Source organism: Mus caroli, unplaced genomic scaffold (assembly GCF_978045245.1).
Source record: "Mus caroli unplaced genomic scaffold, Mus_caroli_1 scaffold_6, whole genome shotgun sequence".
NCBI lineage: Eukaryota > Metazoa > Chordata > Mammalia > Rodentia > Muridae > Mus > Mus caroli.
In genome coordinates this window covers 105,182,214-105,210,178 of record NW_028227261.1, presented here as the reverse complement: position 1 = coordinate 105,210,178, position 27,965 = coordinate 105,182,214, and the positions used below count along the sequence as shown (strand labels likewise).

General features: G+C 40.1%; 1 protein-coding gene across 1 annotated transcript; it reads right to left on the bottom strand.

Moving 5' to 3' along the window:
• Window positions 1–7,833: 7,833 nt before the first annotated feature.
• LOC110292343 (bile acid-CoA:amino acid N-acyltransferase) lies at window positions 7,834–24,968 on the bottom strand. The gene is given in 5 exon segments (XM_085839294.1): window positions 7,834–9,291; window positions 11,377–11,579; window positions 14,457–14,646; window positions 14,648–14,973; window positions 24,768–24,968. Coding segments are annotated over 4 exon segments (1,263 nt in total). The 5' UTR covers window positions 14,924–14,973; window positions 24,768–24,968; the 3' UTR covers window positions 7,834–8,697.
• Between the last annotated feature and the right edge of the window lie 2,997 nt (window positions 24,969–27,965).

The following is a 27,965-nucleotide window of genomic DNA, read 5'->3' as shown; positions in this document are numbered from 1 at the left end:
GAGTTAGGGCCTTTTGACAAATTCCAACAGTGACAAGTGCCTTTACCTGCTGAACCTTCCTGACCTCTTGTTTGTTTAAAACTCCACTGTCACTATATGGTTTTATCTGGCCACTAATTTAGCAGAAAAAGAAAAAAAGTCAATACAGCTACTTCAGGACTCTGAATGAACTTGGAAAACATTCCTTTCTAGGTTTAAGTTTAATCCTACAAAACCAAACTAATAAAACAAACTATGGGCTGGAGAGATGACTCAGTGGTTGAGTGGGTTGAGTGTTGGCTGTACAATCAGGAAGACTTCAGATTGGATCCCAGCACCCATAGAACAAGCTGATCCTCTTTTGGCATCAGAGATACACACATCTGCACAACTATACACACAGGTGGGAACACACTTTAAACATTTTTAAGATGATGTGAGCTGAGCTGTTTCAATAAATGTACAATACTGACATCATATTTTCTGTCTGCGGTGAAATGAACACTGATATGATCGTCCCACCATCAGATCTGTGTTGCCACACACCATGTGTTCCACCTGTAGACCAGAAGCTGCACTTATTCCAGGAGAGCCATGAACAGAGGACAGTGTGTTTGTAGGTAATCAAAAGGTTGGACTCTCCTGATTTAAAGCTAAGAGGACCTCAGGTGAATTTGGCAATGTGATGCCACAGTAGTCTTAAGATGCAGAAAACAGCACTGGGGAGACAGCTCAATCAATCAAGTGCTCTCCACTCAAAGTGTGAGAGCCGGAGTTCCACCAACACCTGTGTAAACGCTGGATGAAACATGATTCTCTGTACACATGTGAAAGCACACCCACTCACATGAACACATATCTGTAGAATGAAAATAAAAATACATTTTTTCTTTTGGAAGTATATTGGAATGTTACATTATTATCTGTATACTGAGGTGATCTTTTCCTTCTCATTTTTGATGCATCTGCTATTTCTTAAACTGTGTTTACTATAGAAATCATTAAATTTCCATGGTAAAACAAAACCCAGCAAGAGAGGGAGTCTCTTTTGGTACTTGAAACATAAAGTTTATGTAAGACCATTTATATTGACTTCCCAATGCTAGTATTTAGAAAACTGGGAGAAAGGACTGCTTAAACTGACTGTTGGAAAATTGAGGGAGGAATGGTTGGCAGATATATTTGAAGGGGCTGGACTGGAAACTTGGAGGAGGCCTGGCAGAGAATTAAAGAACTGGTTACTGTTCTAAAATAGCTAGCAATTTTATACAGAAGAACATCTTGGTATTTAAGGATCTATTATATTATGTACCCTTCTTCAGCCTAGGCAGGCTAGTTCAGACTTCACCACTGAGGCAGGGCCACCTGCTGTGCTGCTTCTCATCACTCTCCTTTGATGTGACACTGCCTGCCACCTGCCTGAGGCCTAACCAGTTCTCCAAGGTTTTCCCAAGTTTACTGCAAACTGTGAATTTGGTGAGTTTCTGCTAAAAGGCTGCTCTGACAACTTCACAATAAACTTGGCATGACTGGGGATGGGCTTCCCCTCTTTACAAACGCAGATTTTATTATTAAACATTTGAGCCTTGAACAGAACCCAGACATGAGAGCTGCAGGCCAGCCCCAACAATTTGGCATCCTACACGGGGCCTGGGAAAGGCAGAGGACATTGGAAGAAACACTGCTGGTTTGGAGTTCATGGAAGAAGAAAAGAATTAAAGAAAATTCGTACCAGAGAAACAACAGGCAAAAGGTTGCTAAGGTGAGGTATGGGCTAGGCTGGAACAGCACTAAACCCTCGTGCTGGATTTGCTTAGGTGCAGCAGTGATATCAGGATCTAGGAACGTAAAAGGCAGTTGGCCGCAGTTTCCAGAAGCTGCTTTTTAGGCGAGAGAAATAAAAGGGTTTGGATTTAATAATCAAGTGGATTGGCAGCAGTCTGAAACTGCATCAGGTGGGGGGAAAATGAATTTTTGAAAATCTCCCAGAGATAGAGAATCAGGGATGCTCTGCTTTATTCTCTCTGGGCCCTACAGTAGAAGTTCTCTGCCCTCCTTGTGTTTTTGTCTAAGGTCTTGTCTAATGTCTGGTGTACCAGTCTGTTCACATGTTCAATTCATGTATGTTCATGTCTAGTTGTCTGAATGACTGAATGTTCTGTGTTTCATGTTAGAAAATAAAAGATGGCTAATACTTTCTCTGCTGGTATAGCAAAGCTGAGAGTGGCCAAACACTTTAGCCATGATCAGGAACAGCAGGAGGGCCCCTGCTGGAATTACTGTTTTTTTAAAAAAAAAAAAGGGAGTCTGCAGCCTCATGGTTTTGAGGCAAAAAAGCTGATAGTTGGGTTTTTTCTAAGAAAATTCTCTGCATTCATGATTATTGTGTTTAGATAATGACAAAGTGCTTTTTATTTTATAATTATAGCTAGAAATTTTAATATTCTCTGATTGGTCTAGTGTAGCTGCTTCATTTGGGTTTTTTTATTGGTAATGTGCTCTGCTTATCTTCACAATCAGCTCATAAGTTATTGGTTAGGAGTAAATAATTGTTACATTGATAATAGAAGGTTAGCCTTAAATTGGCAGTTCAGGAGTCTTTTGTAACACATGGCATAAGGAGGCCAAAAAACTGGGCCTCCTAAGATACTTCTAACTGAGATAATATTTAATGTGATTCTTATCCTAGAAAGTAAATTTAAAGATAAGATTTAAAGCTTGCATTGTCATGTATTCATAGGTATAAGTTGGCAGCCAAACTTCATAACATGATAGTAATGCTTCTAATATTGATTCTAAAGATGATAAATTGTTTTGAAATTGGGTTTTGCTTTCTCAAGGTAGTAGTTATAGTCTAATATTGCAAAAGAAACTTAGTAATTCTAAAATCTGTCCTCATGGCATGAGGAACTAAGCTTAGAGTAGCCTCAGCTAGGTTTGTGTGACTTTCTTTTGTTTTGCAAATGGTGTGCCTAAAGAAGTTCTTAAAACTTGCCTCTCCTTGCCTCCAGGGGAATTTTCTTTTAGCTAAAAGAGCACCTTTGCAGATCTAGTCAGATGCTGTTTTAATAAAGTTCAAATTCAAAGTTTATAAAGGGTCAATCAGACTGTAGAATTTATAAAGGCATTACAATCTGGCTTACCTACTTTTTATGTAGTTATTATAGATCTAAAAGTTTGTTTTTTTACTTTACATCTGAATAATTGTAAAGGGTTTGCTTCTAGTGAGTTTGTAATTACTGGAAAATTTTGCCTCTAGGCATGGCTAAATATAGGTCTATATTATGTAAGAAATATTATGTAAGAAATTTTTATCATTTCTGCTTCTATACAAGAAGCTAAGAGTTTGAATCTTTCAGTGTATTGTATATTGTTTTCTAAGTAGAACGTATTTTATTAGCTAATGCCTCTCAAGGGAAGTTTACTTTAATTCTTTGCTCTCACACAAGAAGCTTTTAAGTTCTGGGGAGTGGCTGTTGCTCCAGAAAACATTCAGAGGCAATATCTTTTTATTACTTAGGATTTTAGTTTACTACAGAAGGCTTTGCAGAAAATAAAGAAAGCTTTTATAATTGTTATCAATTATAATCAATAGTATTTAAATATTAGCTGCCCATTTTAGTTAGTGGTTATTAAATTTGCCCACAGCAATTCTTTAGGAGGCTGCATTGTGACTAAGGGTGGGAAAACCTTAGCTGTCATTAAGCTGACCCTAAGCAGAGCTTCTTTATCCTTACTGTAAACATTTATCTGGTTCCTGTAAATCCTTTTGAAGTCATCCCTTTGTTTTGTGTCAGGTAACTTCAAGGTACTTTGCCTGCTGTGACTTCCTACTCCCTTTATTTTCTGTATTCTTTGGCAAGAGAAAACATTATTCTTATCCTCCCAGCCAGCAGGCTGCTGACTGCTGAGGGGCTACGCTGTGAGTGTGGTGATGCAGGAGGCCACCAGAAAGCAGGTGGCTTTGTAGGGAACTCCTGGGAGTGCCTTGCTTGTCATTGCCCCCATGAGCCTGCCTGTCCCTGCCGTATTTTTCCCGCTAAGACTCAGGGTGCTCTGTCGCCCTCGCTTGGGTTTCTAGCCTACAAGAGATTGGGCCACCTTCAGCCTCTTCTGCCTGAGAAGAAGGCCGAGGTGGCAGCAGTGGTGGCAGCAACGAAGCCAGCGCCAATAAGGCGCACACCGCCTCTGCTTTGGAGATGCGGGGCTCAGCAGCAGGTTGAAATCCAGAGTGCTTTTCAGAGTGGCTCCGTATGCCATGGTGGCAGGTGGCTGAGACTTGGCTCAGGCCCTACAAGGTGCCTGGTGGGTGTGGGGCCCGGTACAGCGGAGCCGCGACAAGGCAGGTAGGCGGGGCCGAAGTGGCTTTCACCTCAAAGCACAGTTTCAGCATCCTATTAAAACTACTGTGGTGCTAATAAAGAATTATAAGATAAATTCATATAGTTTGGGAAAACTTATAACAAAAATTGTGTCTTAGGAACCTGACAAAGTGTCTGTTCCTTGTTCCAAACAGCAATTAATTTGGTTATTACAGAATATTAATAATTGATCTATTGCATGCCATCATCTTAAATAAAATTGACAATCAATATCCCAAAGAGAAGCTAAAAATTGTTTTTATGCATGCTTTTATATCTTTTATTAATTCATGCATGCATGCATCCAAATTATTGTGTTTAAAAACAACCCCTCTGGGAAATAAGTAGATGTGAATTAGATCACACGTTTATTCTTTTGAGTTTCCTCCTGTTTCAGCACAGATAATTAAGTTGTGTGCTGTGGAAGGTGTTTTAAAATGCTGAACAATCAAACCTTAATTTGTATATTAATAGTCAATATTATAGCTCAGAGCTCACATTTGCTTAAGATTGTTCGCCCCTTGGATGCTATTAATTCTCAAATTTTCAATTGCTTATGCATATACAACTCACAAGAAAAATGCTGTCCTTTTAAAAAGGCTGTTTTTGGACATTTAAGAAATTGTTCTGGATTGCCTGGACATCTTAAAGCAATGCCATGCTGGATTTATATCTCAGACAGTCTATAGGTCCTACATATAAGATAGATTGTATATATAATCTCGTTCTTTATATATTCAAAACAGTTATGGTTTAAGATAATATTTTATTATTCTTGGAAATTGTGCATGTCAAATTCTTTGCTCTTAGTGTCCTCAGTTCCTACTTGTTTCCACATAATAGTGTTAATTCTTGAGGACTTATACTTAATAAACTGCTGCAAATAAATGCTCTTATTTCTGAGTTAATAAATAAATAAATTATGCACATGTGACTATTAATAACTTTTCAAGTTTTCTAGTTACAACCGCTCTTTAAGAGAAACACTTGAAAGTGCAATTAGTCACTGCCCGTGTTACATGAATACTGACTATAACAGTCAAGTATTTGTGATATTTTGTCAACATATTATTAATTCTCAAGGACAAGGTATTGTGGAACTTTAAAACTCTAGATTCTTAAAAGACAAAGAAGGGAGAAAATATATCCCCGTGCATATTATTTAGTACATTCCCATGCACATTATTTAAATCATACTTTTATTTTAGAATTTTGAAAATTGGATGTCAAAGAACTTAATAAAGGCCTTATAGTATCTTAAAAGGATCTACTTCTTGGCATATGGCTTGATCCTGAACAGCTACCTTATTAGGAAAGGGAAAAGCATAGGTTCTCTCCACAGAAAGCTACAGAAGCATGATAGTTAATTTGTGTGACAAGCTGACAGGTAAGTTCGCTTAGTGCCCTGACTTCAGTGAGAAGGAAGCTAAATTGGGTACATGTTTTCGACCCATCCTTGCTTGCCATTTTTCCAGTTTGGACAAGCGAAGCTGCCTTGCTTCAAGCTTTTTAACTTTATAGTAAAAAGAACATCAGAGACTGTGTAATTTGACTTAGAAAGATTAGTCATATAATAGAGTCATAATGATTCTTCTCTTTCCCTCATGTGACCAGTTATTCTAACTCAACCTTGGACTGTCTAGAAATAATTCCAATATTAGAGATTCCTATTGAAGATAGCTAAAAATCTTAATTCCCTAGCAAAGTTAATTTGGATCACAACCTCCATTACCAGAGAATCTCTGGCCTTTCTACAAATTCTCAAAGCCAGTCTCCCCGCCCCCCCCCACCCCCCCCACCCCCCCAGGAAGGCCAGACAGAGCCTGAGCTTGATTGTTGCTAAATTGCAACTGGATGGAGTGCCTGGACTTCTCCAAAGAAGCTTTTATATTGTTGCTTTTCACTGCCCCACCTTTGTTTCTCAAGCAGGTCAGTCAACGCCCTTCAGCCTGACTGTAGCAGGAGTACAGCCTCGCCTCCAACAGCACAGGTGGCAGTTATTAATCTCCATCAAGAAGCATTCTAAGTACATATTGTGGCTTTGGTCTGAATTGGGAGTATGGTGTGCTATGAGGGCCGGTTATTCCATGACGGGCAACCAGATCACGGAATCATACCACTCTAAGACAGGGGTACATGCCAAGAGGTCGTGGCTGTTAATAATACACAACAGAACCATGTTTTGTGTAAAATAAACACAAACAAGCTGCACGTATGCACCTATGACGGATAAGGATGATTCGTGAAGATCTGAAATCCTAAGGCAGGTATGGCCCACCAGCCACCGTAATTTCTAGGTAGGACTATAGAGCATAAATAAATTTTATGCCTCAGTCCAGTTTTGTTTAATATTATTTAAAGGTGGGTAAATGTACCCTTTTTCAGCCTAGGCAAGCTGGTTCAGACCATTGGCCAGGGGCCACCTGCTGTGCTGCTTCTCATCACTCTCCTTTGATGTGACACTGCCTGCCACCTGCCTGAGGCCTGACTGGTTCTCCAAGGTTTTCCCCAGTTTACTGCAAACTGTGAATTTGGTGAGTTTCTGCTAAAAGGCTGTTCTGACAACTTCACAAGAAACTTGGCATGACTGGGGATGGGCTTCTCCTCTTTACAAGTGCAGATTTTATTATTAAACATTTGAGCCTTGATCAGAATCCTGTCTTGGTTCTCTCTCTCTCTCTCTCTCTCTCTCTCTCTCTCTCTCTCTCTCTCTCTCTCTCTCTCTCTCTCTCGTCCACCTAGTTTCCCTTTCTTTCAGCTCCAGGTTGCCTCCCAGGCTTGAATCCAGACATGAGAGCCGCAGGCTGGCCCCAACAATATTACATTCTAGTGATTCTGAAAAGATAAAATTATTTTTTTTATTTGAGAGAAATTGCTTGGAATGTAATTTAGGTGTATATACACCAGAATAAATGCCAACATGAATTCTCCTTCCTATATCCCAAAACTAGTGCTAGAAATATCTGTTATTGCAATTACATTATTATTATTATCAAATTGATATAGTTTGATTGATCACATATGTATGACAAGTTCCCACTTCAACCAGTAAGGAGGGGGCAATTTATTCCACCTGAAACAAAAGTTATTTTTAAAAAAATTTAAGCAGAAAAATTATCACAAAGCAGACAGAAGTAAAAGAGTTCAGGAAGACATGGGAGAAGTGTCTTCATGTTGCTATTAAATGATAATCCTGTACTAGTTCCCCATCATGCTTCAAAAATGACCTGAAATGTATGCTTACATGTATGTCTTAACCCTGCTAACCACCAGTTACCGTCAACTTCTATCCCTTGCAATACTCATTGCTCAGAAATATTTCTGCCATGATTTGTCCATTGGAGAAGACTGATGGCCATTTTGAATGCTCTAGCAATGATGCTCTGTGAGCTCCAGCTCTTTTTGTGTGATGCCCATGTATTAACAATGGTTTATATTTGTAAATGTTGAAAATTTTTTACAGAAAATTACTGTTTTCAAAACAAAATTACTCTTATATTTTTGGTTTAACAGCCTGGACTTTATTTAACAGCTGAGCCATCTCTTCAGCCCCAAAACAAAATTACTAAACACTAATTTCAGTGGACATGATTAAAGTTTGATGGGACTGCAAATGTCATCTTCAAACTTTCCTGTTATCAGAGCAGAGGGAGTCAGATGGACAGGAGCTGCATGGAGGGCAAAGCTGAGATTATTCACAGGATATTACTTTACAGAAACGAAACAAGACTGCTCACCCTTAATATGGAGGGCCAAGTGCTCTTCAACATGTGTGCTTCTCTTAGCTGCACCCTGGCACATTTCAGGGTGCTCCCCATGCTGCAGATGCTTAGAGGCAAAAGTGATTGTAGTAACATTTTGCAAACTGTTGTTTGTAAATTGGTTCAATGCTCCTGAATACATATAACCATTCACAATGCCCTAAAACATTTGCCTCTAGATTTCCAATGACAACAAGAATGATCTAAGTATATTTAATGTGAGTTTCAAGAAATTAATAAGTGATAATATATAATTCATGTTTCTTTTATAAACAAAAATATTCTGTGGGTTATCACTGATAATTTCCCTGACAATTATCATGACAGAAAGTTGCTATGATGTTGAACATTTTAGGAAAGGCCTATGATTTTATTTATGCAGATATAGGGCTCTCACTGCATGACATTACACTCCATGGAAAACATGGTTCCCCTTCCAAATTCAAGACGTTATCACTCTCCATCCTCCTGTATTTTCTTGTGGTACTCTCCTCCCTTGCCAGATAAGAGATCAAAAACATTCTTCTATGGAAGTGAGTGGTGGTGCTGGCCAGGAGATGCCCAGCTCCACTTTCCAGGAATATAATCAAGTCCACTCAGAGCTGACTGCTCAAATCTGGAAGGAGATGCTGCTTGAGAAATTTCTGTATCTCCTTCCAAGAGTGCTCCTGTGCAGCCGCATGGGGGATAACCTCTCCTCCCCAGCTGATGCTTGGAATCAAAGGGGGTATCCTTGAGGCTTGGCACAGTGGGGTATAGGGAGGCTCAATCAGGTGACCTGCCCCAGGGTAAGACAGCAAAGTCCAATTCTTCTTCCCACTTTTCATCAGCTGTGCTATGGCTTGATTAGCATGCACTTTGCTGTTGAGATTCTTATCATCTTCTCCCACCACAAAAAGGAAATGTCCATGAGCTTTTTCAATGGGAAAACAATATTTGCTATCCTTATCTGCAGTTTCCTTAAAGGTTCGATAGAACTCTACAAGTCCCAAGGCATTGGTGATTACGAACTCTTCATTACAGGGTACAGGTGGGTAGACCTGACCATGATATACATGTGGTTTGTGAGAAACAAAATTAGGCCCATTGATAAGTACAGTGGCTCTTATTTGTTTTAGGTTAATAGCCATAGAAAGTCCAATCTCTGCTCCAAGGCATACAGAAAGGATGCCAACACCTGGGCCCAGGACCTGAAAAAAAATGAAAATGAGATTTTATTCTTTCATTAGGAAATCCACAATCTCAGATTTAAAAAATAGCAAGTTAATAAAACAAACAAACAACAACTACAAAAAACACTTACAGAAGCCACTCAGGTGCTTATTTATAAAGTAGATAGATTTGTGGAGTACAGGATATATATCTAACCAGGCTTTACTGTAAATACGTTGGATTCAGCATTATTGTTGGCTCTGTGGTTAAAATGCCTTCAAGAAATATCATGCCAGGACTAGAAATACAAAACTGTGGTGAAGCTCTACACTATCATAGGGTAGGCCCTAGGTTCAGTCACCACAGAGCAAATGAACAAAATTAGAAAAATTCAATGTAGTCAGGAAAATAAACAGAGAGTGTATGTGTTACTGTGAATAACATGAGTCAGGGAACAGGTGATGGGTAAACTTCATTACAGAGGAATGGGTTTCCTACAGAGAGAGGAGAGATGGGAGGGAAGTTAGGACAGTGCATGGAACTTGAATAGAAAGTTTCTATCTCATAAGGAAATTTCAAAAAGGAGTATTTCAACACACTTTTTTTTATTATTGTCAATCATCAAACATGCCCAGCAAAGCAACAATATCAGGCCATCAGATGAGAAGCCTGGAGATGAGGGCCATGGTGAGACACCTAGATAATAAGAGTATCACATGTACTATAACAATGCATATAGACAAATCATCTGGATCAAAGATTCTCAGAAGAGATGGCTCTAAATTGAATCTTCACACGTTAAAAATGGGAGGTAATAAAGAGTAATATGTTAAGTGAGGAATGTATGCTAGTCACCCATGATTATCCTCAATTTTAAGGCTAATGACTGATTTGTTGTAGTAAAGCAATGCATTTATTTTCAGGGGATGCTTTTTGATGACTTGGAGACTAATTTCTTTTCTTAGTTATCTTTTTAGTGTCTGCTAAAAGGCCAATCTATTCTACTTATTGATTTCTTCTCTTTTCCTGCAAAATTACACAAAATCAAGCAATCAAAATCTGCATTCTTGACCATTCTTTCCATCTTAAGACGATGATATGTTGACTTAATGCCTCAAACAAAGCTGTTTTTTGCACTAACGTATAGGTCCAGCAAATTACAGAAATATCAATGTACTTTTCTTGATTAGGAACTCTTCATTTCCCAGAAAAGTGGCTGATGGTGGACTAAATGCTAACATATGGTGTTTTGTGTTGTGTTTTGGTTCAGTTTTTTTTTTTTTTTTTCTTCTCATGGTCTAGACATATGTAGATAGATGGCTCAGACTCTGGCTCTGGGAAACATGTTCACAAGTTGTTTGTTTACAGATGTAAATGCATGCAACTCCTGGGACTGTGGAGAGAGCTCAGTCAGGTAAGTTTTTGCCATGCAAGTATGAGGACATAAATTATATGCCCATAACCTATTGAAAGAAAGAAAGAGAGAGAGAGAGAGAGAGAGAGAGAGAGAGAGAGAGAGAGAGAGAGAGAGAGAGAGAGAGAAAGGTATGTTAACTTGCTTGTAATCTCAGCCTTATGGAGATGGACACATGGACACCATGGGAGCTCACTGTCCACCCAGCTTAGCCTGATAGGTAATTCACGGGCCCCAATGAGAGACGCTGTTTCAAAAACAATGTGAATGGCTCCTAAAGAACAACACCCAAAGTTGACTTCTAGCTCTACAAGCATGTGCACTCTCCTTTACACACACACACACCACATATACACATACACATAAAAATCCACAAATGAAAGATAAAACTTTCCCCCATACAGAACCTGTACACAAACAACTCTCTATTATATATGTGTGCATGTATTACACATATATAAATATATATTTATACATATACCCTCTGTATGTGTGTGTGTGTGTTGTGTTGTGGAGAGTCCCCAGTAATTAGTTACAAATAGTTACAAATGGAACATCTAAACCAGAAAGAACAAAAGACTACTGTTCTTTGTAGCAAAAGTACAGCCTTGGTGGATTCACACTTCAAAGTTAATGAAAGTTGCAATAAATTGAACTTAATATAACAGTGGGTCAAAAAATTAAATCATACTAATGAGCCTAAAATTACCTTAGGATGTCTCAGGAGAACCTCTACACTCTCTTCAAAATATTCTAGATCTACCTTCTCCAGTCGAGAGGGCAGGTCATCATAGTTCCAGTAAGCCAGAGCTAAGGTGGCAAAGCCACGACTGGCTAGGAGACTGGCCCGAAACTCCCTCAGTCCACCAGCACCTCCAAACAAGTCAATGACCCCTGGAAAAGGACCTTCTCCTGGAAAAGAGCAACACAAAACAAGAAACATACAAAAAGAAGGCAGGAAGCCAACTGTAGAGGTGGTTCTGATACTAAGGTCCTATTCCCCAATTGGTTCTTGATCTCTCATTAAAGAAAGTCATGGGTTAATTGCTGGGTGGAAGGTACAGATGGGAATTCTGGGTCCCTGGAGAAGAAAGTACACAGATGCAAGGGAAGGGAAGAGAGGTCACCATGCTTTGGAGAGAGAAGAACCAGGAACCATGTGAGGTCTCAGGAGGAGAGGTGGGCTCCTATACATGGTTGGTCAGAGATGTTTAGCAGGGACAAGATTATTGACCAACTAAAATTAGGGCAGGTAGGAGGTATGGAGCTAAGAGTAATGATCAGTAGCACCCAGTTTTATGCCAAGAAGTCAAGTTGAAAATGAACAACTGTGTGTGTGTGTGTGTGTGTGTGTGTGTGTGTGTGTGTGTGTATGTGTGTCTTTTATCCATGGATTCAAGGAATGCTGGGAGTGGGCTGATAGCATGGCCCATTCCCAGAGCATAGACAGGGTATCAAAAAGTTATAGGTAACACCAATGAGAATAGGAAGCCAAGAAGAAGAACTGAATCTTGCGATTAATGCACAAATTCTCAAATGGAGCATCAAATAGTTAGCCCATGTCTAAAGCTAAGTGAAGACTGGTCAATACGTAGTGGAACATAACTTCTATGGATTTTATTAGAAGCCACATTTAGTGACACATTTACTCTTTGAGACCCAGATTAGGATTAATTTCCACAGGGTTTGAGTAAGAAATACCATACAAATTGTACCAGGACTCCTTAATCAATAAAAGGTACACAAATGAGATTTAGGAAATCTAGAAGGTCACAACATTTGACACTAAATATGCTATGTCTGTTTACATGTGCTTTTCTATGAGAAGTGCTATGGACTGATACCTTCAAAGGCCAACTTCAAAGGCTTCCTTCAAAGGGCAACTAGGGGACATGGAACCTTTAAGAAGGGGGCCTAGCTGGAGATCTTCATGTCCCTGAGACTACACCCTCACAGGGCCTAGTTAGACAAAGATTCTTTCTATATAATTGAAGTTCATGGCTCAAAGATATCTTAATGATTACACTGTCTAAAATATCTTCTAAGAGATACAGCTCAGAAGCTCAGTCTTGGAGCACTTGCCTTATGTGCCTATGCCTCAAGGCTAATGGCAGGAACCAGGGGTTGTGGGGGGAAGGCCAAACATCTTTCTGTTACACTGTGGTAACCACTCAGAAAGCAACAGATAAAATCTCCATGTGAACAGATGTGAATGAAGAGCTCTCTCTCTCTCTCTCTCTCTCTCTCTCTCTCTCTCTCTCTCTCTCTCTCTCTCTCTCTCTCACGCACAAACACACACACACACACACACAATTTCTTTTCCTGCTGCTAAGAGTCCAGTGAAAGAGAGGACTGTCCAAGCATCAGTCCATACTTACTCTGTGCAGGCAGATATTTCTAAATTAAACCAGAGCCCACCCACCACAATTATAATAAATTTTTCTGTCTTGAAACTTTATTGTAGGGAAGGAAGATTACCTACGTCCATTTAAAGATGGACTTCCCATGAAAAGACACTGAGGAGGCTTTAAGAGGCTGTATGTCCTTTAGCTTGAGAAAAGAAATAGTATGGCATAATATGTGTGAAAGCACTGCTAGTTAGGATCAAAGTCCACCATGATTGTAAAGCCTCTGAGCTTGGAGTAAAATGGGAGACTCCCTTATTAGAAGGTTTTCTCCTTCTCTGACCTTATCTGGAGAAGTCGGGTAACCTTAATTAGTTTATATGATCAATTCCCTTTCTCCTGATAAAACCTGTTCAGCCAGAGCCTGAGATTCCTGAATCACTTCCACATGCTAATGAGGCATTTCCTGTGCACTTAGCCCCCAACCAATGACTTTTTCCCATCTTGGTTGTCCCTGCCCTCTGTTCCAGAAAACTTTATAAGCCTTCAATCACCCTAAGTAAAGTTGATAAGCAGAGGGCCCCAAAGGAAAGGGAGACCCACAACAATGTATCTCACTTTGGAAAACACTATGTAAGTACACTAATAAAGATGAGTTTGCATCTTCTGATGGGTGGAAAAGAAGGGAACAGTAAGGACCTGAAATGTTTTGATATCTAATTTAACTTTTGTGACCAAATATATCTCATCCCTCCTTTGGGCCCCAGAAGATCATTTGATGCCAGAGAATCTACATATCCAATGTCCCAGGAGATAGCAAATAACACACCTGGTGCCAGCATATCAGCCAGAGTCAGAAGGCCTGGACCAGTATATTTGTTTTTGAGAGGGATGTCATACTAAGAAACAACAACATAAAAACAAAAGCAAAAAAAAAGGAAAAAAAAAAAAGAAAAAAACAAAAAAAATCAAAATTCATACCAAACCTAAACAAAACAAAACAAAAAACAGTGCTATCTCCTATGGACCCATAGCACAATGGAGTGTGCTATATTTTGGGTATAAAAATATTTAAATGATCTAAACAAGCTTAAAATGAATGTCAACATGATATATCTTCTGACAATAGCTTTATTGAAGTCTTCAGTTAGCCATCCTTTTATGAACTAAACTTAACCTACATCCAACTCTTTAGAAACCTCACAATATAGGGACCCCACAAGGTCTAACAAGTCATAGCCTCAGACAGGGTTCAGAATGTGGGGGTAAATGTTGAATTAAAGTAGAATATCTCCTACTTCTTATTCTGAGACAAAATTAACCCAGCTTCTCAGCAGGATAGTGAGAACTCTGTATTACCCATGTCCAAGCTGAATTTCTAGAGGTACAAGGCATCCCACACAGAGGAAACAGAGATGGCACTAATCAGAGGGATTCTACTCACCTGGAGGCAGAAACAGGGCTCCCCGGATGCGGCCTTCCTTTACCTGGATCCTCTTGACACCAGGTGCCACATACCACCTTTCCAGAGTCAGGCTATCCAATGGAGGACTGACAACTATGTCTTGTAATGGAAAGTATGGATGGCAAACTTTTATGTAGATTTGGTAGGGGCTATTCATCACATCTTTTTTTTACCAATCTACCCAATAGCTTTTCAGGTTTCAAGGACCAGAAAAGGCCCATGGGGTGGACCCCCATATAGTCTCCTCCAAATGAGGAGTCACGCTCCAGATCTACCTCACCCATTTCACTGGCCCTGTAGAAGGCCTGAGAACTAAACAGGTTTCCCTTCTCATCTTTCAGTGATGCCTGAAGGCACACCACCTGAAAGGGGGCCAGGCCTGTGACCCAGATGTGCACGGGCTCATCAACAAGAGCACTGAGAGGAACAGCTGTCAGCTTGGCCATTTTTGCAGAGGGAATCTTGGACAATTCTTCAGGAATATTTTCACCAAACCCTCAAAACAGAAAGAAACAGAAATGAAATCAAGTTGTAATATGGTTAATGAATGATGGAAGGACTGGCGTCAGTACACTTAGGAATCAGTCTTAACTCCCGATTGATTTGTTGGAAATATTCTGTGATCATTTGGTAATGCAAGACACCTCAGAGATTTCAACAGATTTCTAGAAGCCAGAGAGCACACTAACAAATGTGAGATATTTAAACAGCACTTCAACTCAGCATGGATGATGTCAGGACATTAAGGAGATCTCAATCTGGCATCACATACAACTGTGGCAAAAGCAGGATTGCGATTTGAAGCTGAAAACAGGATGATTGATTGAATATTTCCTTTTTCAAAATGAGTGGCACCACTAACTAATGTCTTGCACAGGCACTCGTGTGTTTTACCTTACAAAAAACAAGTATAATTGTTGCTTTGGCTTAGAATTTATACAGTTCTAAATCACAATTAGAAGCACATAAGACCTTCAAAACATACAGAAGTCTTACTGAAATATTTATGAATCATCTTACTTTAAATGTTAATAGAAGAGTGACCATTGCTCCTTACAACCAATACTTGCTGAGTATGGCAGAGATCTAAATGGATCAAGTTCCAGTGACTGAAAAAAGCTACTCCTAGGAAGCAGGACAAATTCCATTCTACTCTGTTATTCACTTAAGAAAAAAGAGCAGGAAGACTTCTGGTGAGTGGAGCACAGCTTCTGCTCCAATCCAATTGCGCGGGACCTGAGACTGCATTAGTTAGGGAAGCAGAAACCGGCCTGAGTAGGACCACAGGCCTCATCCGGCTGGATCAGCGCCGGGGTAGCGGGAGCGCAGGGTTGCCTGACACCCGCCAGCTACCCACGACCCCCGCCGCAGGATTTTGGGACTGCTGGTGAGTGGAACACAGCTTCAGCTCCAATCCAATTGCGCGGGACCTGAGACTGCATTAGTTAGGGAAGCAGAAACCGGCCTGAGTAGGGCCACAGGCCACATCCGGCCGGATCAGCGCCGGGGTAGCAGGAGCGCAGGGTTGCCTGACACCCGCCAGCTACCCACGACCCCCGCCGCAGGATTTTGGGACTGCTGGTGAGTGGAACACAGCTTCTGCTCCAATCCAATTGCGCGGGACCTGAGACTGCATTAGTTAGGGAAGCAGAAACCGGCCTGAGTAGGGCCACAGGCCTCATCCAGCCAGATCAGCACCAGGGTAGCAGGAGCGCAGGGTTGCCTGACACCCGCCAGCTACCCCCGCCGCAGGATTTTGGGACTGCTGGTGAGTGGAACACAGCTTCTGCTCCAATCCAATTGCGCGGGACCTGAGACTGCATTAGTTAGGGAAGCAGAAACCGGCCTGAGTAGGGCCACAGGCCTCATCCGGCCGGATCAGCACCGGGGTAGCGGGAGCTCAGTGTTGCCTGACACCCGCCAGCTACCCACGACCTCCGCCGCAGGATTTTGGGACTGCTGGTGAGTGGAACACAGCTTCTGTTCCAGTCCAATCACACGGGACCTGAGACTGCTCTGGTTGGGGAGAGAGAAATCCGGCCTACATAGGGCCACAACCCTCTTCCGGTCAGAAAATCACCGGGGCAGCTGGGGCGCAGGGTCGGCTGACACTCACCAGCTACCCACAACACCCACCACAGGATCTTAAGACTTCTGGAGAGTGGAACACAGCTTCTGCTCCAATCCAATTGCACGCGGGACCAGAGACTGCATTAGTTAGGGAAGCAGAAAAACGGCCTGTGTAGGACCACAGGCCTCTTCCGGCTGGACCAGCACCGGGGTACCGTCAGCTACCCACGACCCCCGCCGCAGGATTTAGAGACTGCTGGTGAGTGGAACACAGCTTCTGCTCCAATCTTTAAACAGTGACAACGATAACAACTAACCCCAGAGATTACCAGATGGCGAAAGGTAAACGTAATAATCTTACTAACAGAAACCAAGACCACTCACCATCATCAGAACCCAGCACCCCCACTTCGCCCAGTCCAGGGCACCCCAACACACCGGAAAAGCTAGACACGGATTTAAAAGCATATCTCCTGATGATGATAGAGAACTTCAAGAAGGACTTTAATAACACACTTAAAGAAATGCAGGAGAACACTGCTAAACAGGCAGAAGACAATAAAGAGAAAGCACAAAAATCCCTTAAAGAATTGCAGGAGAACACTGCTAAAGAGTTACAAATCCTTAAAGAAAAACACGATAACATAATCAAACAGGTAGAAGTCCTTACAGAAAAACAGGAAAACACATCCAAACAGATGATGGAAATGAACAAAACCATACTAGACCTAAAAAGAGAAGTAGACACAATAAAGAAAACCCAAAATGAGGCAACACTGGAGATAGAAACCCTAGGAAAGAAATCTGGAACCATAGATACGAGCATCAGCAACAGAATACAAGAGATGGAAGAGAGAATCTCAGGTGCAGAAGATTCCATAGAGAACATCGGCACAACAATCAAGGAAAATGTAAAATGCAAAAAGATCCTAACTCAAAACATCCAAGAAATACAGGACGCAATGAGAAGACCAAACCTACGGATAATAGGAGTGGATGAGAATGAAGATTTTCAACTCAAAGGACCAGCAAACATCTTCAACAAAATTATAGAAGAAAACTTCCCAAATCTAAAGAAAGAGATGCCCATGAACATACAAGAAGCCTACAGAACTCCAAATAGAATGGACCAGAAAAGAAATACCTCCCGACACATAATAATCAGAACAACAAATGCTCTAAATAAAGATAGAATACTAAAAGCAGTAAGAGAAAAAGGCCAAGTAACATATAAAGGCAAGCCTATCAGAATTACACCAGATTTTTCACCAGAGACTATGAAAGCCAGAAGATCCTGGACGGATGTTATACAGACACTAAAAGAACACAAATTCCAGCCCAGGCTACTATACCCAGCCAAACTCTCAATTAACATAGATGGAGAAACCAAAGTATTCCACGACAAAACCAAATTCACACATTATCTCTCCACGAATCCAGCCCTTCAAAGGATAATAACAGAAAAAAACCAATACAAGGACAGGAACCACGCCCTAGAAACAACAAGAAGGTAGTCCCTCAACAAACCTAAAAGAAGACAGCCACAAGAACAAAATGCCAACTTTAACAACAAAAATAACAGGAAACAACAATTACTTTTCCTTAATATCTCTTAATATCAATGGACTCAACTCCCCGATAAAAAGACATAGACTAACAAACTGGCTACACAAACAAGACCCAACATTTTGCTGCTTACAGGAAACTCATCTCAGAGAAAAGGATAGACACTACCTCAGAATGAAAGGCTGGAAAACAATTTTCCAAGCAAATGGCATGAAGAAACAAGCTGGAGTAGCCATTCTAATATCTGATAAGATTGACTTCCAACCCAAAGTCATTAAAAAAGACAGGGAGGGACACTTCATACTCATCAAAGGTAAAATCCTCCAAGAGGAACTATCAATCCTGAATATCTATGCTCCAAATACAAAGGCAGCCACATTCATTAAAGAAACTTTAGTAAAGCTCAAAGCACACATTGCACCTCATACAATAATAGTGGGAGACTTCAACACACCACTTTCACCAATGGACAGATCATGGAAACAGAAACTAAACAGGGACACAGTGAAACTAAGAGAAATTATGAATCAAATGGATCTGGCAGATATCTACAGAACATTCTATCCTAAAACAAAAGGATATACCTTCTTCTCAGCACCTCATGGTACCTTCTCCAAAATTGACCACATAATTGGTCACAAAGCAGGCCTCAACAGATATAAAAATATTGAAATTGTCCCATGCATCCTATCAGATCACCATGGCCTAAGGCTGATCTTCAATAACAAAATAAATAATAGAAAGCCAACCTTCACGTGGAAACTGAACAACACTCTTCTCAATGATACCTTGGTCAAGGAAGGAATAAAGAAAGAAATTAAGGACTTTTTAGAGTTCAATGAAAATGAAGCCACAACATACCCAAACTTATGGGACGCAATGAAAGCATTTCTAAGAGGAAAACTCATAGCTCTGAGTGCCTCCAAAAGGAAACTAGAGAGAGCACACATTAGCAGCTTGACAACACACCTAAAAGCACTAGAACAAAAGGAAGCAAATTCACCCAAGAGGAGTAGACGGCAGGAAATAATCAAACTCAGGGGTGAAATCAACCAAGTGGAAACAAGAAAAACTATTCAAAGAATCAACCAATCAAGGAGCTGGTTCTTTGAGAAAATCAACAAGATAGATAAACCCTTAGCCAGACTCACTAGAGGGCACAGGGAAAGCATCCTAATTAACAAAATCAGAAATGAAAAAGGAGACATAACAACAGATCCTGAAGACATCCAAAACACCATCAGATCCTTCTACCAAAGGCTATACTCAACAAAACTGGAGAACCTGGATGAAATGGAGAAGTTCCTAGACAGATACCAGGTACCAAAGTTGAATCAAGATCAGGTTAATGATCTAAACAGCCCTATATCCCCCAAAGAAATAGAAGCAGTCATTAATAGTCTCCCAACTAAAAAAAGCCCAGGACCAGATGGGTTTAGTGCAGAGTTCTATCAGACCTTCAAAGAAGATCTAATCCCAGTTCTTCACAAACTATTCCACAAAATAGAAACAGAAGGTACTCTACCCAACTCATTCTATGAAGCCACAATTACTCTGATACCTAAACCACAAAAAGACCCAACAAAGATAGAAAACTTCAGACCAATATCCCTTATGAATATTGATGCAAAAATCCTCAATAAAGTTCTTGCTAACCGAATCCAAGAACACATCAAAACAATCATCCATCCTGACCAAGTAGGTTTCATCCCAGGGATGCAGGGATGGTTCAATATACGGAAATCCATCAACGTAATCCAGTATATAAACAAACTCAAAGACAAAAACCACATGGTCATCTCCTTAGATGCGGAAAAAGCATTTGACAAGATCCAACACCCATTCATGATAAAAGTCTTGGAAAGATCAGGAATTCAAGGCCCATACCTAAACATGATAAAAGCAATCTACAGCAAACCAGTAGCCAACATCAAAGTAAATGGTCAGAAGCTTGAAGCAATCCCTCTAAAATCAGGGACTAGACAAGGCTGTCCACTTTCTCCATACCTATTCAACATTGTACTTGAAGTCCTAGCCAGAGCAATTCGACAACAAAAGGAGATCAAAGGGATACAAATTGGAAAAGATGAAGTCAAAATATCACTTTTTGCAGATGATATGATAGTATATATAAGTGACCCTAAAAATTCCACCAGAGAACTCCTAAGCCTGATAAACAGCTTCGGTGAAGTAGCTGGATATAAAATTAACTCAAACAAATCAATGGCCTTTCTCTACACAAAGAATAAACAGGCTGAGAAAGAAATTAGGGAAACAACACCCTTCTCAATAGTCACAAATAATATAAAATATCTTGGCGTGACTCTAACTAAGGAAGTGAAAGATCTGTATAATAAAAACGTCAAGTCTCTGAAGAAAGAAATTATAGAAGATCTCAGAAGATGGAAAGATCTCCCATGCTCATGGATTGGCAGGATCAACATTGTAAAAATGGCTATCTTGCCAAAAGCAATCTACAGATTCAATGCAATCCCCATCAAAATTCCAAATCAATTCTTCAACGAATTAGAAAGTGCAATCTGCAAATTCATCTGGAATAACAAAAAACCTAGGATAGCAAAAACTCTTCTCAAGGATAAAAGAACCTCTGGTGGAATCACCATGCCGGACCTAAAGCTCTACTACAGAGCAATTGTGATAAAAAAACTGCATGGTACTGGTATAGTGACAGACAAATAGACCAATGGAATAGAATTGAAGACCCAGAAATGAACCCACACACCTACGGTCACTTGATCTTCGACAAGGGAGCTAAAAACATCCAGTGGAAGAAAGACAGCATTTTCAACAAATGGTGCTGGCACAACTGGTTGTTAACATGTAGAAGAATGCGAATCGATCCATTCCTATCTCCTTGTACTAAGGTCAAGTCTAAGTGGATCAAGGAACTTCACATAAAACCAGAGACACTGAAACTTATAGAGGAGAAAGTGGGGAAAAGCCTTGAAGATATGGGCACAGGGGAAAAATCCTGAATAGAACAGTAATGGCCTGTGCTGTAAGATCGAGAATTGACAAGTGGGACCTCATGAAACTACAAAGCTTCTGCAAGGCTAAAGACACCATCAATAAGACAAAAAAACCACCAACAGATTGGGAAAGGATCTTCACCTATCCTAAATCAGATAAGGGACTAATATCCAATATATATAAAGAACTCAAGAAGGTGGACTCCAGAAAGTCAAATAACCCCATTAAAAAATGGGGCTCAGAACTGAACAAAGAATTCTCACCTGAGGAATACCGAATGGCAGAGAAGCACCTGAAAAAATGTTCAACATCCTTAATCATCAGGGAAATGCAAATCAAAACAACCCTGAGATTCCACCTTACACCAGTCAGAATGGCTAAGATCAAAAATTCAGGTGACAGCAGATGCTGGCGAGGATGTGGAGAAAGAGGAACACTCCTCCATTGTTGGTGGGATTGCAAGCTTGTACAACCACTCTGGAAATCAGTCTGGCGGTTCCTCAGAAAATTGGACATAGTACTACCGGAGGATCCAGCAATACCTCTCCTGGGCATATATCCAGAAGATGTCCCAACCGGTAAAAAGGACACATGCTCCACTATGTTCATAGCAGCCCTATTTATAATAGCCAGAAGCTGGAAAGAACCCAGATGTCCCTCAACAGAGGAATGGATACAGAAATTATGGTACATTTACACAATGGAGTACTACTCAGCTATTAAAAAGAATGAATTTATGAAATTCCTAGCCAAATGGATGGACCTGGAGGGCATCATCTTGAGTGAAGTAACACAATCACAAAAGAACTCACACAATATGTATTCATTGATAAGTGGATATTAGCCCAAAACTTAGGATACCCAAGATATAAGATACAATTTGCTAAACGCATGAAACTCAAGAAGAATGAAGACCAAAGTGTGGACACTGTGCACCTTCTTAGAATTGGGAACAAAACACCCAGGGAAGGAGTTACAGAGACAAAGTTCGTAGCTGTGATGAAAGGATGGACCATTTAGAGACTGCTGTATCCAGGGATCTATCCCATAATCAGCTTCTAAACGCTGACACCATTGCATACACTAGCAAGATTTTGCTGAAAGGACCCAAATATAGCTGTCTCTTGTGAGACGATGCCGGGGCCTAGCAAACACAGGAGTGGATGTTCACAGTCAGCTATTGGATGTATCACAGGGCTCCCAATGGAGAAGCTAGAGAAAGTACCCAAGGAGCTAAAGGGATCTGCAACCCTATTGTTGGAACAACATGATGTACTAACCAGAACCCTGGAGCTCTTGTCTCTAGCTGCATATGTATCGAAAGATGGCCTAGTCGGCCATCAATGGAAAGAGAGGCCCATTGGACTTGCAAACTTTATATGCCCCAATATAGGGGAATGCCAGGGCCAAAAGAATGGGAATGGGTGGGTAGGGAAGTGGGGGGCGCTATGGGGGACTTTTGGGATAGTATTGGAAATGTAATTGAGGAAAATATGTAATAAAAATATAAAAAAAGAAAAAAGAAAAAAGAGCAGAAAGGAAGTCACAGAGACAGATGAGAAACAAAACAGAAAAGGAGGTGTATTTTAGACAGTGCTGGCTGGGTTGATGGAACTCTGAGAAACTAAGAACATGTCTCCACCTGTTCATGTCTACAGGACATCACCAGAAGATCAAGACAGGGGGCGCAATCTCAGATGAAACCAAGAAGGCTCTCAAACCTTCACTTAGAGCATCCTCCAGAGGATGAAGATGGAATAGCAGAGAGAGGTCCCTATGCTGCGCAAAACAGGAGTATCATCATTGAGCCAAGCAAATTTCCTAGAGACCCTTGATCCAGAATTCTCATCAGAAATCCTCAGTTTAAAAGGCTAGCAAATGGCTGTTAAATCCAAAGATCCTACAGGGGGCTCAGGAGTGCTGAGAATCCCGGCTATTGATGAGAAAGGGACTTACTCTCCCCACTAATAAAATTAGTGATGTCAGTGATGCACTGAACTTAATAAGTCTGTCACACTTGGCTCAGGTCACACTGATTAGCCTCAAGCCCCAACAAAACATGGTCAAAGCTCTTTTTATTGTTTATTAATTGTGTGTGTGGATATGTATGTGTATGGATATGTGTGTGTGAGTGTGTGCATGTGTGTATATGTGGGTCTATGTGCATTTGTGTGTACCTGTGTGTGTGTGTGTGTGAGAGAGAGAGAGACAGAGAGACAGAGAGACAGAGAGACAGACAAAGTTTCTGTGACAGTTGATGGGAGTTGACTCTCTCCTTCAATCATGTGGCCCCAGACATGGAACTCACCTTGTCAGGCTAGGCAGCACATTCTTCTACCCAATAAGCAATATTATTGTCCCCATTTCAGATGTTGTTTATATACAACACACCCAGGATAAATTTTATATTATGATGCATAAAAGTTATTTAAAATTCAAGAATCCAAGAAAAAGGAATCAATATAATAGAGAAGTAGCCTAGATGTTGGAATCACCAGAAACAAAGAGAAGGTACCAAACAGACATAAGAACAGGTCAAACTAATCTATGAAGAGAAAACTCAAGAGAAAAGATTAGAGAACTTGAGAAAGAGGAAAATATTTAAATATTTATGGTTTAATATATGGAATACATTCTCTAATAATTGGCACCTTAGAAAGACATATTAGAGATAAGCAAAGGGGAAATACTTATAAAAACTAGGGGTTGAAGGGCTAGAGAGATAGCTCAGCAGTTAAGAGCACTGACTGCTCTTCTAAAGGTCCTCAGTTCGAATCCCAGCAATGACATGGTAGCTCACAACCATCAGTAATGTGATAGGATGCCCTCTTCTGGTGTGTCTGAAGACAGCTACAGTGTACTTATTTATAATAATAAATCTTTAAAATATATTAGGGCTGAATTTCCCCTCAATTACTGAAAAGCACCATGCTACAGTCACTAGAAGTATAACAGATATGGAGACAAACCCAGCAGAAATCCCAGTTCTCATTATAATCAAACTATTAACACACAGAGCAAGTCTTAATGTAGCCAGAGAAAAAGTAGACGTTACAGAGAAAAAGAACAAACATAAAATGACAGTTGGCCCTACCAAAAAGACAATAAACAAAGCAGGAAACAATAACCCCTCAATCATAGTGCTCAAAAGAAAATAGAAAAATAAGTAAATAAAACAAAATGCTCACAATTCCTTACCCATGAAATATACACATCAAACTTAAAGGCAAAAGAAGAATTTCCCCCATGTGAAAAAGGGGGAAATACAATTTCAATAAATAATAGTTCAAGAAATGATGAAGAGGAAGAACACATTTTTATCTGGGTAAATATAAAGGCCCTTTTCAAAATTTAATCACTTACATAGATACATATGTGAGCTTAGAAATAGTTAAAAGACTATAGCCTGTTCAAAATAAAAGTAACTATTATGAGGTTTATTCAGAAAATATGACAAACAGAGAATAATCTGGTAAATACAGGATTGTTATATCACTGTTTTTCAAGTAATGTAAGATTTTCTGCAGGTAGATAATGATAACTTCATGTACTTATCAAAAGTTCACTGAGCTAAGAGATAATAGATAAGAGTGCTACCAGGTGTCAGAGCAATTCATTAAAGGAGCAAGCTGCAAAGAAAAGGTAGAGGTAGTAATCACTTACGGCAGTTCTACAGCAACCCTCTGAAATGCAGTGTGCTCTAGAGAAAGAGGCCCTGTAGGTCAGCACAGATGCACAGGACTTCTCAGAGACTCTCAAACCAAGGCTCTGACAACACTGTAGATAATGGAAGAGTTTTTTGAAATGCAGACTATTCAGTCAGAGCTGAGGAAAATATCTTAGTATTTCCCTCCTCAGCCAGACATAAATAGGCTGAACCCAGAGAGTAGACTAAGACCTTGGAACTTGGACTTTGGATAAATGCCTGAGATAAAGATATCTATAAATGAAAGCATCAGGCTTCTAGTGTGGAAAAGCCCTACAAGCTCTGGTCTTTGACAGCAACTCTCCTCTGAAACCATGTCCTTTGCTGGAATGTGGCAGAGAGCTCCTGTGTACCCAGCACTAGGGAGACTGAGGCAGGAGGGAAGTTAAAGCCAGCCTGGGCTACACAGGGAGACTCTGTTTCAGAAAAACAAAAGAGTAAAACAACAACAAAAAAGAGGCTGTCTCTGTGACACAGTGTGTGTTATTTCACATAGAAATCTCCAAGGCAAGGGAATAAAATCATCTTGGATTCACTCCGGCACATGTTTGTTCTCAATACTGGAACACCAAGGATATGGGAGCCTCCTTGTAGTCTTTCTGGATGATCTAGATTGGGTTTTTCACGTCACAGCTGGAAGGGCAAAAGTTAAGACAGCTGAAATCTATAGTCTTAGCCATTTTATATTTGTCAAGAAGGCATACGTCCCTGTTAGAATTCAAATGGGGGAAAGGGAGCAGAGAATTTTTGATAGTGAGTTAAATAGCAGCAATAAGGGAAAGGGAAGAGGGTATGCTATGTATATTCATGCACTTTCTGTTTATATTTGTACTGCCATCGGCAATCTTTTGGGAATAAAATCTGCCACAGCAGGAGTAGGGAAGAAAGGGAGCAAATAAATCGGATGAGTGGAAAACAGATACCAAGATGGGATTTTTTAATATAACTATATTTGATTGCATTATGGGGCTGAAGAGACGGCTCTGTGGTCAGGAACTCTGGCAGTTGTTCCAGGGGGAAGAATATTCCTAGCACTCACATGGTAACTCCAGTTCCAGATAATCTGATGCTATTTTCTGACTTCTGAAGCATGAGGCACATAGGTAATTCAAAAACATACATGCAGGCAAAACACCTACATACATAAAAGAAAAACAAAAATGAGAGAAAAATAGAGGGATTGTTGAAGAGAGGTATGATAGCTTTTCCTGGTTGTCAACTTGACTACATCTGCAATGTAAGAGGGACAGGTATATCATGTTAGAGGTAACTAAGACCTGGTTAAATACATAATGTGTTGTGAATGTGTGTGGGGTAGTTACATTAGGTATAGGTCTTATTGTGATCTGGTTCGTTATCATTTTGAAATTTATCATGACCTAAGAAAATATGATTGTGTGCCTAGTTGACACAATTCTTGTTATTCTTCTTAACTTGATCACATCTGAAATAAGCTACAGTCCAGAAATGAAGATCTCTCTCCTTCTTTTCTTCTTTTTTCTTGTCTTCTTTTTCTTCTTTCTTCGTCCTTTTCTTTTTCTTCCTCTTCTTTTCTTCTTCTTCTTCTTCCTCTTCTTCTTCTTCTTCTTCTTCTTCTTCTTCTTCTTCTTCTTCTTCTTCTTCTTCTTCTTCTTCTTCTTCTTCTTCCTCCTCCTCCTCCTCCTCCTCCTCCTTCTTCTTCTTCTTCTTCTCTTTCTCTTCCTCCTCCTCCTCCTCCTCCTCCTCCTCCTTCTTTTGAAGTTCTATTCCACACCTTTGAGACAGGAACACACACATTTGACCTAGCTCTTGAAAAACAAATACGCACCTTTAATCTGGGCTATACCTGCTGCTGGAAGTTTACATAAGGACATCAAAAAAAGAAGCCTTTGCTCTTTGCCTGTTTGTCCTTGCCTTGTTAGCACATCCATTCCTTCACTGGTATTAGGACATACTTCTTTGGGATTCTAGCATATACTAATGACCAGATGAGACTCACAGAAAGAAAGAAAGAAAGAAAGAAAGAAAGAAAGAAAGAAAGAAAGAAAGAAAGAAAGAAAGAAAGAAAGAAAGAAAGAAAGAAAGAAAGAAAGATATAGAAAGGTATACAATGAATGGTTGGCTGGGGTGGTTGCTACATACACATACATATAGAGGTGGGGCAGACAGATATGAATAAATGTGAATTATCAGCTACTAGAGAGATGTGCAGAGAATAAGAATCTGTATGTCTCATTACAATCTTCCAGAATTTGAAGAGTTACGATCATGTAGGGATGAAGAATGCCATCAGAAATGGAATCTGTATCTCTACCTCTGTCAAACTTATCTGTAAGAATTTTTCCAGTGAGTCCCTGATAATTAGGCACAGCCCTGCAAGCTGTAGAATTCCTTCCTGCATTAGCATCAGCCACTAGGCTCTTCCTAGGTTTCACTTGTCAACTAGTTTATCCAAGCAGGAGAAACTGATTATAGTTCTTCATTTTTTTTTAACCTATTCTTATTCTATTGATGGTTGATTATAGGAAGTGTTCTCAGATTGCATAGTCACCATGTTTCCATTTCATGATGTATTTTCAGAGTGTAATTCTGATGTATCTTAATCCAATCCTAAAAAGAAAATCATCTTTTAAATGAAACACAAATAGTGCAGTTTAGTTATATTCCAGACTAGGAGTTTTTGTCTACCATATTCTAGAAAAGTGCTAAAAAGAGGGAGAGCCATTGTTAGAGATTGGGACCACATGCAAGAGAGGGTAGTGGTTTGTGGTAGTCTTCCGTGTCCCTCAAAAGCATCTTAGTGAGCATGGGTCCCCAGTAACATTTGTACTGATAGCACATGTGGGAACTTCAGAGCTCTCCAACATCATGGAAGGAGCAAAAGGAGTATTTATCCTGGTGAGGTACTGAGTATCAAAACCTAGAGAAAAAATTCTAATATTTATTTTCAATTTAGGAGTTGTGATTTTTAATGTATTTCCAATCAACACAGAGCAAGCCGCTTTGATTACAAACCAACCCACATTTCCTTTCCCACTTGAAGCTGCTTTTCCAGATGGAAAGGACAAGGACACAATCTCAGTTGCCCTAAGACCAAAGCCTCAAACGCTCTTGATAATGCAATTTACACTGGGTTATAGAGTAAGCAGTGCAACCCCCGCTCTGGTAACATATTA